Genomic DNA, 12,388 nt, shown 5'->3' on the forward strand with positions numbered 1-12,388 from the left:
GAAACACTCCTTCAGCACAAGTTTTTAATAACCATAGATGATTCTGCTTGTCAGCACCCCCTGTACTAGATTAACTACCATGTCTATGCCTGTGGGAGGGAAGGGAGCGAGATACTTTCTAGTAATCAGTGACAATCAGTCTGTATAAAATAAAAGAACAATGTAAATGGAATTACAAGACTTGCTGTATTAGATTAGGTTGTTATAGCATCAATTCCATTATCGCTTTTTAAGTGTCAGCTACTTCAAAGGAGAATGAAATTTGGTTGCAGGACATGAGCATGGCAATAAATTCTTCTGACTCCTGCAAGAGGCTGGCTTGTGAGCTGGTTCCAGGACTGAGTTGGTAAGAGCTTTCCCAAAAATACAAATAATGAGATCTTTTCTAGGGAAAAATGTGTCTGAACAATTGGGTCTCTCCATGGGAAGAGCTGTCTATCATTTATCTGTTCTGTGGGCACTGCCAGAAGGACTCTGGGGTTTGACAGCTATGTGTGCTGCTCCTCCCCTGATGCACAGTTAACATCTGGGATTGCTCTGGAAGGGAATTTTTTTGGCCCTGACCTGACCAGTGTGCAGAACGGTTAATTTCACCAACATGGATATGTTGGCATGAATTTCTGGCTTATGTAAAACAACAGTTATTCAGAAATCTGTAAGACTGAGCCTCACTTACTTCCTAGTTCTGTTGCTTTTGCGGGATGGTAACTAAATAACTACCTGCTAAATCTCCAATATTTGCCTGGTTTCTTCTTTTGAAGCTGCTTTGGGAATCTGTGGGGCCATCAGTATACTTCATTGCAATGGTTAGGACCTGGTCCTTCTCTGGTGGAGTCTGAGTAACTGAAAGAAGAACAGAAAAGGACATTTAATTCAGTTGTATTAGGCCTCATTTGTTCAAGGAGGGAAAGATACATTGAGCTTATGCTACCTGTCTGATGACAGCTTGGTATTGTTTCAGTCCTGCCTTCTTGAAAGGACTGAGCAGATTCATGGCCAGAATCCAAGTCTTTTGTTGGCCTTCCCATAATCTCATTCTCAGTTGCAGTTTTATTTCTAATGAGAAAGTAAGTGTGCATTTTCCCTTTGCCTTTCACATCTATTTCTCCTCTTTCAGTCATCTCAAAATTCTTGTATTTTAGGCATCTGAAATATCAGAAGCAAAATGAAACATGAAAATTCAAGATGAGCAAAAATGACAGAGATGTTTTAGAAGAGCTATTGTAATTTAGGTAAACAAATCACAAGTCTTGTAAAACCAGTATGGACCCATGAACAACTGAGGGTTTGTTTCAACTGTTTATTCAAGCTTGCTGTGCTTTTTACAGCTTTACATGGACAGCCTGATCAAAAATCAATGGATCACATTGTCAAATACTTCAGTATAATGGAGGGTTCCTATTGACCAGTAAATAGAAATTAAGAAGGGAGGCAGCCAGTATCAGTTAGACAGAACTATCTCCAGTCATTTCATCAGAGAAGGCAATCAGGTTCATCAAGCATGATTAACTCCTGCTTAGATCCAGATTGGCTACTCTCAGTTGCCTTCTTCATGGGCCCAAAAATTACTTCCAAGAGTGCTTAATTTTCCCTGGAATTGACATGAGGCTGAACAGCCTATAGCTCCCCAGCCTGTCCTCCTTGCCACTTTTCAATAGAGGTGTTACATCTGCTATGGTACTCATCTTCATGACCTCCCAAAGATGATAGCAGCACTGTTCTCCTATCACCCAGCTCTCTTATTACCTTTGAAGGCATCCCATGTGCTCCCACACACCTCTCTAGATGGAGATTTCTCATAAGACCCTTAATCTGATCCTCTTCTAATACTGGAACTTCACCTGCTCCTTGAACCCTGACTCTAGGTGCAGGGACCTTGGAGACCTTGTCAGTGAAAAGAGAGGCAAGAGAGGCTTTGAGTATCCCAACCTTCATTCAGGACACTCCCTAAATCACTTGCCACAGCAGTTCCACATTTCCATTTATACTTTTCTGCCAGCACAGCAGAAGCTCCTGACACTGCCTTTGAACCTTCCTTGTCCATTGCAATTCCTGTTGAGCCTTGGTTTTCCTAATATCATTCCTGTGTGCCAAGACACTGTTTCTATTATATACATGATTATATACATGATTATATACATGATTATATACATGATTATATACATGATTATATACATGATTATATACATGATTATATACATGATTATATACATTATATTATATACATTATATTATATACATTATTATATACACTATTCTTTTGTAGCTTGTCTTCAGTTCCCCCTCTTGCATACGTATTTTATGCATACATAGATTCTTGAAAAGGCAGGATTTCATTTTTAGTGACATCAGTCTTAGGACAATAAATTACCCACTCCATGAATAGGATAGCAGTTAATGCAGATAATCCTTAGTAACTGCCAAAAAGCCTCTTTTGCCACAAATTGTTGTGCTCAAAGAGATTTTAAAGATTTTCGTATGCAGGATTATCACTGAATTAAATGTTCTGACCATCTTTCAGTAGTATCTGAGTATCTACATCCCTTTATCATTACTTCTAAAGCAGCTACCACTGTTATTTTTCCCTAGATTTTGCTCTCTAGTAGCAAGACTCCCAAACCTCTGTCTCCATTTGCAATAATCAAGACAAAACTCTTTGCAAGCAGTGATTTTTCTAAGTAAGCGGCATAAATCAGCGACTGAAGACAGCATCGTCTGCACTGAAAGCTGCAGCTGCAAGGCAGGGTTTTTTAGCCCAGCTTTTAACAGGCAAAATTGATATCAGAGTTACTCACTGATAGGCACTGGAGCTTAGATGAATTTTACTTGGGACACCGTGGCTCTCCATCCGGGAAGCTATATTCACCGTGTCTCCAAACAGGCAGTACCGAGGCATCTTTTCTCCAACAACTCCAGCCAAGACAGGACCTGTATGGATCCCAACTCTAATCTTTACAGAGACATAAAACACCCCCCAAAAATGTCACTTGTTATTTAACATCTTTCTTAATGCTATCCAGCCACCTAAAAGTTTATCCTAAGACAACAATGGCCACGAGTAAAACATCAAATATCCACAAAGAGATGCTTTTAATGAAAAATATACCTATGTGAGCCTTGCTTCAAGTCACATAGGGGTCAGAAGAAGCTCTTTGATGACCTACTGCAATACATTAAGCAGAAGCATCGTTGCATTAACAACTTACTTGGATAGGATTTCCAGAAACTGGGTTCTGCACTCCTTTTGCTGCTATTATCATCCCCAAGGCGAAGTTAGCAACTCGCTCAGCATGAGTGGATACAGGCACAGGCACCCCACCTACTACCATATAGGCATCTCCAATTGTCTCCACCTTTAATTGAGAGGGACAAGCATGTCAGTGTGCCATATGAACTGTGCTCAGGTGAGTGCTTTGCTGTATGGGGCTCTTCTTACCTGCACCAACTCCCCCTTTCTCCTCGATGATGTTTCCAACACCGAAAAGCTCTAGCACGTGTGAGCTTCCTTGAGATGAGGATCCTTTCCTTGCCTCCACACTAAAAATTTCAATGGATTCTGTCCCTGCTTGTTTGACACATTTTGGCTATCAATGTGAGACCCTAAGGAGTAAGGGATGCTGTGAAAGTGGCAGATATTTTGTACCTCTCTTAGCCAGGATGCACCTATATGCAAAGAGCCATCCCCAGGCACAGACTCCTGAGCCAGGAGCTTATCTGATAGCTGAGTGCTATAAATTAGCTCTAATTCACAGGTGCTGCTAATAGTGTATTTCTTTTTTAAAATATATTTCTTTTTTAATACATCACAAGAAAGCCAAGGAGTATGTTCACCAGTGATTATTATGGGGTTCTCAAGGAATTAAGAAACTTCCAGTCTCCAGGATGTCAGAGCATGCAAAGTGTGACCTAGCAGTCCAGGAGCATCTTTCCTTACAGCCTCCACATGCTGCAGCCTGTGAGAGACAAATGCTGAAGGGTTTGTCCTCCTTCAGGCAGACAATCTCCTTGAAGTGCATGCTAGGGCACCTGAGAGACATTTTGGGGTTTGTCCTTGTACCAGAAACTTTGTTGGGAATAAATAGGCCTGATTCAAACAGAGAATTCTTACAGCTTTACAATTCACTGTAAAAGACTGCTACATGGTAAGAAAATTTTCTAAGCTGCTCTTATGAGACTACAGTGTTATAATTGCCATCAGTAAATAAGAGATCATATAGAAATAGATTAATTTGATTTCTTAAAAAATGAACACCAATAGGAGAGCAGGAACGTAGCTTCATCTTTGGGTTTGTTCATTAACATTATGACTTAAAACCACTCGGCTCATTAATCTTGAAAACTGTGTTCCTGTACATGTCTTCTATCAGATGGCCAACTCCCCAGTAATGCCAGTAAATTTCTGTAACAAATTTAAAACAACTGCATAAAGCTGCTAGTGTAAATAGATACCCTAATTATTTTTCAGCTCTAGTAGTAGATTTAATTTTACAAGATTTATTCATAACTTTAGATGTTTATGAGCTTGGAACAAGTTTCTCTGATCAATTTCAATATTTCATTTCTTTCTCAGTTCCCTGAAATAGTAACCTCATTCTCCCTCCCTGTACCCTAGTAACCCCCTTCAATATTAATGAGAGTTATATACAAGCATCAAAAGGAGAATATTATAGTGGCAGATAATTTACTTGTGATGGATGATTTAGATAGAATATGATGCTAATTTATCCTAAAATCTGTGGGCCATATCCTGGACGCTTCAATTATTGAATACAGTTTCCTTGCCAAGGCAGAAATGCTTCTGATGTCCCAGTGCAATTTACTGTGGGATGAACTGCATGCCTTGACAGAGCAAGGAATGAATGAGACTTGGATTTTACTCTGTACTATTTCTGCCTTCCTAAATATTTAATGTGTTGAGAACAGACAGAAACTTAGGACTTGCTCATCAGCTCATCAAATCTGGGTAGCTCTGGAGGTGTTAATAACACAAGTACTGTATGGCAGCCCAGGCTCTGATCCTTTCCACACCATTTGGAGACAACATGGACATCACAATCTAGACCAAATCAATGCCCTTTGAGGTCAGCAGGAGATCTATACCATTGCCCAAGATCTCTATGAAGCAAAATAAAGTCTAGATATTACCTGGGTATTGTTTATAAGGTTGTGTCCCACCAAAGGAGACACTGTGATACCTATTTACAAAAGGTAGGAATAAAAGAACTATGAAAATTATTCAAGCTGCTCCATAAGCAGGATATCCTGTCAGGTTGAGTAGGCATTTGAGAGAGAAAAGAGAGAGATATGTGTGTGAAAGAGCAGCCATTCTGGTGTTACCCTGGTGGAAAGAGACTTCAGCCCATGACTGATGTTCCATTCCTTCCCCAAAATTTTAAACTTGTCTAATCATACCTCTGCCAGCTTTTTAATTTCTCTGCATGGCCACTACAAATATGCAGTATTTTCTGGTTAATCAAAAATCATGCTGGGGAGCACAAGATTAAAATGCATTTAAAAACAAGCAAACAAACAAAAAATCTAAACAACAACAAAACCAAACCTTTTTCCAGACTGTTTCTACAGCCTGGATTGATCTGCACCTACCTTGTACACATCATGCACTGTGGTCAGCCTGTCAAACCGTAGGTACATGGAATTTAACATGAGAACTATCTGAATGGGTTCACACTGGGCACAAATGTTGGTAAAGGTCACAACATCGCTGAACAATATTGTGCACTCCTTAAACTCTCCTGTGGGCAGAAAGAACAGCACCAAGTACTTGTAATGGCTGGACAACCATGGCATCTGCTTGAGACCTGTTTGCAAAGCTGACTTTCTTGTCATGCTTTTAGGGCATGGCCTAACTGTCCTAATGCAGGTGCTGGTATCAAAGAGGAATGTTAATTTAAGACTATATCTAAGGTAAGAATCATTGCACATCTCAAACATCTGAATACGTCTCTTTGTCCATCCATATTCAGGGTATGCTTAGCTCTTTATCCATAATTTCATATATGCTTACTAAAGGGAATTTAAGCATACCCTTACTTGCTTTCTGTAATTAAACGTGGAATCATGATGATTCTAGGTTTATAAATAGCATAGAGGAACTATAAGAATCTTCTTGGAAAGATCAGCTTCTTTATCCCTTTCATTTTTGACCCCTCATTTCCCTTTATACCCATGTTGAAAACAAAAATCTCAGCTTACTGTTGAAACACTGAATTTTGTTCCCTAAATGGGCAGCTGCTACCACCATTCACCTCCCAAGGGTAAATTTTAGCAAACAGCTCCCACAGCTTTGTTTGAGAGAACAGGCCAATCTTTTATTTTCAGCAGGATTAAGGGTCTGTGGTCCTCCTACCCAGGAATTCCACCAACTAGAGACTGTACTCTAGGACAGTGGCCATGGGGCTGTGCCAGCACCCTATGTGCCTCTCTACCACCATCTACCAGCATCAGTTGGTGCATGAATCAAGCATCCCAAACAGTTCCAAGCAGTTCATTCACCTGCCTCGACTCGCCTTCCCTCCTTCAGCTGGTTGGCCACATGCTGAGGAAGCATGGCGTAGAGCAAAGCTTCAGTCTTTTTCTTCTCCTCCTCCAGGTGTTTCGACAGGATGCGCAGCTCTTCCTTCTTCTTCTCCAGCTGGTTGGAGAGCTCCATCTCTGCCAGTCGCTGCTGGTTGAGAAGGATCAAATCCCTGGTCACGTCGTGGGGTGCGATGTCTGCGATGTGCATCTGCCTCTCCTCCAGCTCGTGCAGCGTGCGAAGCAAAGGTGAGCAGAGGTAGAGCATGCACTGCAGGGGCTCCATCCAGATCATCTGGCCTGTGGGAAACCAAGGTTTTCAGCAGCTTGGCCTTTCATAGAATCATAGTATTGGCTGGGTTGGAAGGGACCTCAGAGATCATCAAGTCCAACCCTTGATCCACTCCCCCCGTGGTTCCCAGCCCATGGCACTGAGTGCCACATCTCTTTTTAAATATCTTCAGGGATGGAGAATCCACCACTTCCCTGGGCAGCCCATTCCAATGTCTGATCACCCTCTCTGTAAAGAAATTCTTTCTAATGTCCAACCTAAACCTCCCCTGGCACAACTTGAGACCTCTTGTGCCCTCTTGTCTTGCTGAGAGTTTCCTGGGAAAAGAGACCGACCCCCCCCTGGCTCCAACCTCCTTTCAGGGAGTTGTAGAGAGTGATGAGGTCTCCCCTGAGCCTCCTCTTCTCCAGCCTCAACACCCCCAGCTCCCTCAGCCTCTCCTCACAGGACTTGTGCTGGATCCCTTCACCAGCCCAGTTGCCTCCTTTGGACCTGCTCCAGCACCTCAATCTCCTTCCTGAGCTGAGGGGCCCAGAACTGGACACAGGACTCAAGCTGTGGCCTCCCCAGGGCTGAGCACAGGGGCAGAATCCCTTCCCTGGACCTGCTGGCCACGCTGTTCCTGAGCCAGCCCAGGATGCCATTGGCCTTCTTGGCCACCTGGGCACACTGCTGGCTCCTCTTCAGCTTCCTGGCAATCCAGACTCCCAGCTCCCTTTCTGCCTGGCTGCTCTCAGCCACTCTGTTCTCTCCCCATTGGGTTGTTGTGGCCAAAGTGCAGGACCCAGCTTCCTCGATATTACTGGTGTTTATTTTAGGGGATGAGTTTTAAGGACAGAGGCTTTTTGTAGAGTCTGGGCCGTCAAAGGAATTACTCGTGACTAGTAAAGTTCCCTGTTTTGGTAACATCACTTTTCTCCCCAAACTCCTGAGTTTTCTGAATCTTGGGAATGCCAGATTTGACACTGATTACGTATAGGTGAAAGGAGAGAAGGGAATATTAGGTTGTATTATCTAGTTGAGAGAAGCAAAATTTAGGTCACAGAAACTTAAATCAAATGTCCTGATATTTAATTACATGAAGCACAGGATAGTTCTACACTCATTCCTGTTAGTAAAAAGAAAGCAAATATTTTTTTTTGCTAAGCTAATGGTAAATTCTTAGGTAACATTAGGAGGTGGGATTGAAGACAGAGACCCGAAAACCCAAATACAAAATATAACAGTACAGCTAAGTGATCAATTTTTACCCACATTTAAAACACAACCAGTAGCAAGTAACCCCCCTCTAAGACATATATTAAGATGTATTCATGTTTTAGGAATAAAAATGCCTGGAGGTACAGGGGAAGCCATTTCCTTCCTCCAGCTGTAGTAAGATTATCAGGACTCTGTAGGCTGTTCCCTCGTCCCCTGCCCCTTCCCACCCCTCTCCCAGCAGCTGGGAACCAGGGGGATGTTCACTGTGTGCTGTTGCAGGGATGCTCATCCCACCTTTCATTATTGTTTCTATATGCCAGAGATGTAATCTCAGATCTGGCAACTGGTGTTGGGATCTCTCCCCTCTACTCTGTGCTGGGGCCTGAGCTTAAAATGTTGTTCCACATACAAAGCAGTAATTTTTTTTGGCAAAGTGAACTCTTAGCAGTTCAGAGTGATGCTGTGTGAGGTGCAGGGGCTGATGTGTAGAGCTATGGGGAGGTGAGACCTGGACTTTTACACAGCTCATGGAACCTCCATGGTGAGCCATGAACAGAAGCTGACTCTGAGGGCATTGTGTCCCTTCCATAGGTAATCAGGGATGCAGAAGGCTGTAGCAGAGGGCTGGGGAAATTCACAGGGCAATTGGTATTGAACCCTAACCAAAGCAAGCATCCTGAAGTACTGTTTCTCCAAAAAGAACCATCTAACCCTCACTGCACTGCATGAAATCCTCACTGTCCATTTATAGGACACACGTGGAGTTAAGAGTCCACAGGCAAGCGTTAGTTCAACTCCAGAATAATTCCTAATTTAATATCAACAGTTTCGTTCCTGAAATGAAATCAGGGAAGTACCTCTCAGCTCTAGCATGGGTCGTTGTTTCCATGACTCTGGCATCATCTCTCTTTTAGTCTGGAAAACAAATTGGCTGTTGATGAATTTCTGAATGCTTGAGATGGTGAAGGGTACTTCTGGGTGAACAATGCTGAAGTACTGATCCAAGCAGATGCCCATGGTCTGAAGGCCAGGTACAATCTTTTGAATGCTCACCCCAGCTTGCTTCACTCTGAGCTTAAAAAGAAAATACAGACAATGTGTTATAATTCATATCCTGTGTGGGTTCAGGCCAAGCAGTAGCTGATCACTGTTTATACACGTACACACACTTAGTTTTGCTATACTACTAGGCTTATTTCTGAGCAAATTTTCTATCTTATTAGCTTATTACTGCAAAGCTCTGAATGTGTCCTTCATAGCAAGACAAAACTCACAGAAAGCAATGTTATTATCTGAATGGTCTTTCCTATCAATTGTTAGAAACAAACCAAACCTATCTGCTATTATTCTTCCTTGCATTTGTATAGGTCTAACAAATAGCTTTACCTGTAGCTGCAAGAGGAAATGAGAGATACAAGAGTGTGTCCTACATCCCAAAACCAAAGTTACTGAGGCATAAAACATCTTGGCAAATATTAATTTTCTAATGGATTCCAGGGTGCTCCCACCCATCGCTGTGCAAAGGTTTATTCATTCTCTTTTAGCCTGATGACCATACATGAGCTCTTAAGTCCTGCAGAAATGTCCAGAGTTGTCAACAGAGTTACTTAAGCTCTGAGCTAGCTACCAATAAGGAGTGCAGGACTTTTTCCAAACTGTTAATTTTATCAAATTACACAGACTGGATATCCTGAAAGGTTGAAAACTCTGATTAATGTGGGCAGAGGCATGAAGCAGACAACATGCTCTGGAATCTCTATCAGCATGATGCCAAAACATGTTCCTCTGTGACTATATTCAGCTTATTTCTGTCCTATTCTCAGTTTCTCCTTTCTTTGCTCCTGTCTAAAGCTAAGATTCTCTGCATGGAACTGGGAGCAAGAGGAAGAGTAGGTTGGTGGGAACCCAGGCTAGCTGGAAACCAGCCACAGGGAAGGGCTGTTCCGTTGCTGCAGAGGGCACAAGGCAGGAGGCTCGATCCCCCTCCTAGAAGGTAATTAGATTTTTAGGTCCAGTTCCTACTAGATCTAATAGGTAGTTTGGTTTCCCCAGCAGAAGCATGAAGGAGAAGATTAAGGAAGCATGTAGACCACCAGCTGACAAAAGCCTTTGGCCACATCAGTAACTGGAAGGAGAAGGGGACTAACTGTAAGTACAAGGCCAGTTTAAAGGATGGGTCACATCTCTGGCACATCCAAGGATGGTGTTCAGAAACTCTGAAAATTTTCTTCAGTATTTGGTAACAGATAGACTGCTGCAGTAAGCCTTGTTGGCACCATCTGCAGCTGTTTCAGACATGGTAAACTTGATAAATTCAAAGCATATTTGTATCTGGAAGGATCCATATCCAGTTGCTATGAGTGACTTTCATTGCATATCTCTGTACAGAGCACTTCTGTAAATGTTAGGAATGAGTGTGCCCTGCAGACAGAGCACAGGCAGCACTGAGCTGCAGGTCAGACACAAGAGAAGAAACTTCTTATGTGGTTTGTGCAAACTAAAGGTCTTTACCCCATGCTTGCCCTACCTCTTTGTCAAAAACCATATGAAAAGGAAGTCCATTGCAAAATGTTTTTGTATCAATCCAGAGGCTCTTGGGATAAACTGGATCAAATCCTCGCAGGAGCTTACCTGTGGCAAGATAAACATGTAGTTTTTAACTGGTTTGCAGTTCCTAGAACCAGTCAGCATTATTTTTTAGCACAGGACTGAAGAGTAACAGCAAAAATCCTGGTAGCACCATCTCCCATTTTATAGAAATCATTAAAAAACTGAGATTATAAGCATCTAATGTATAAAGGTATAAACAGATTACCACATTAGTGATGGATTTTTGGGTAGTGGAAGGTGTAATTTGGCTTTTAGAATTTACTATAGATGGTAACTTTGGAAAGGAGTAGCAGGTACCAAGTTAAAAGCACTCCTTTAAGTGCATCATCTTAGACCAACTCTAAGATGAAAAGAAATTATCAAGTGACATTTTACAGAATAACACCTTTCTGGAGAAAACCCTGCTTGAGAGACAAAAGTGACAAGTCATATTTCATTTAAGTATCTGTCATTTCTAAGCATGCTTATTATCTGCAATTTTTCTTCGATTATCAGTGTCTAAACAAAAGAAACTTAACCTGAAACATTTTGACAAGATGCAGAGGAAATATGAATGGTAACTCCAAAACTGATGGGTGGGTGGAGGCTTGCTGACTTTCTTACTGAGGAGTCTGAGAAATGATGACAAGCTCCCTCTGAATGCTCTCTCACCTTTTCCTAATGTGATTATTCCTCTTACTGTTTTCCAGTGACTTTTCTTGACAGGGCAAACAGAGCTTCCTCTGTCTCTAATTGTATTCTTGGCTTTTTCAAGGGCCTGTTGAAATAAACCCAAAGGGAAACTCAAGGGTGTTTTTATTTTAATCATATTTTAGTAATATATTGATAATGAACATGAATATACCTCTTTATTCTGTTGGTTCTCAATTTGCTTTTCGGGGTCAGCATGATACTGAGGTGAGGAAGAAAGTTTACTTCTTTCCTTGTATGAAAATACAGGGTTTTGAGTGACAAGAAAAACAATATGCTCTTTTTTACCAGTTCTTTCTTCTTCCTCTTTTTGATTGACTATTTCCATTGAAATTTCAATGTTAAAAAAATCCAGGGCTGCTGCACCAATGATTCCTAAAAGGGAAACAAAAGACAAAGTGTGGCCAAGAACAAACCCTTCCCATATTCCCTTCTGGAGGGCTCACAGTGGGATTTCACTATTTCATAAATCACTTTTCTGAAGGACTCTGGAAGAAATCAGCTTGCTGTTACCTGTGACATTCCTAGAGGTGTTGCCATGATAAGAATATGTGCATAGGAGATAAGCTTTAAATTTAGGTTTTCTTTTGTCTGGTCTGATTACAAATGCTTATTTTCAGTCAAAAAAGCTCAGCAGGATGTCTGAAAACTGTGTCTAAATATTCATACATTGCAATAATATGAATTTCCATTAACTCAGAAAATGCATGGGGTTGAAAGAGATTCTGCTATAACAATCTATTTCAGTCATTGCAAACCATTTTCTTTTGAAAGGAAGGAACCACCTTTCCTGAAGATGAACAATCAGGTCTCTCATTTCTGTTTAGCTATTAGGCAAAATACTGGACAATGACATGAAAAGCTTTGTCTGAAATTCTAAATAGTTCTGTGCTTCAGTAGGAATATGAAATTAGTTTAGTCAAAAGGAGAAGTTCTGATAAACTTCTAAATTCAGAAGGATCTATAAAAGTAAGGAATATGATCATCTCTTACAGATTTAGAGCTGTTTAACTCTTGCTTGAGTGCAGCTGTAGAGATTCCCCTAAATGCTGGTAAAAGTTT

At 41.4% G+C, this 12,388-nt stretch overlaps 1 protein-coding gene across 1 annotated transcript in view; it reads right to left on the reverse strand.

Annotated features, from left to right (window-relative positions):
- LOC139799637 (guanylate cyclase soluble subunit beta-2-like) overlaps positions 1–12,388 on the reverse strand; it is a 38,205-nt gene that overhangs the window by 3,051 nt on the left and 22,766 nt on the right. Inside the window, exons 9-18 of the mRNA XM_071751770.1 lie at positions 11,481–11,701; positions 11,288–11,393; positions 10,554–10,657; positions 8,884–9,100; positions 6,514–6,834; positions 5,605–5,753; positions 3,207–3,353; positions 2,796–2,950; positions 932–1,146; positions 721–843 (exon numbers count right to left, since the gene is read on the reverse strand). Of these exons, the coding sequence (XP_071607871.1) occupies positions 721–843; positions 932–1,146; positions 2,796–2,950; positions 3,207–3,353; positions 5,605–5,753; positions 6,514–6,834; positions 8,884–9,100; positions 10,554–10,657; positions 11,288–11,393; positions 11,481–11,701 (1,758 nt within the window). The remainder of the gene's footprint in view (positions 1–720; positions 844–931; positions 1,147–2,795; positions 2,951–3,206; positions 3,354–5,604; positions 5,754–6,513; positions 6,835–8,883; positions 9,101–10,553; positions 10,658–11,287; positions 11,394–11,480; positions 11,702–12,388) is intronic.

Source organism: Heliangelus exortis, chromosome 9, assembly GCF_036169615.1.
Source record: "Heliangelus exortis chromosome 9, bHelExo1.hap1, whole genome shotgun sequence".
NCBI classification, from domain to species: domain Eukaryota; kingdom Metazoa; phylum Chordata; class Aves; order Apodiformes; family Trochilidae; genus Heliangelus; species Heliangelus exortis.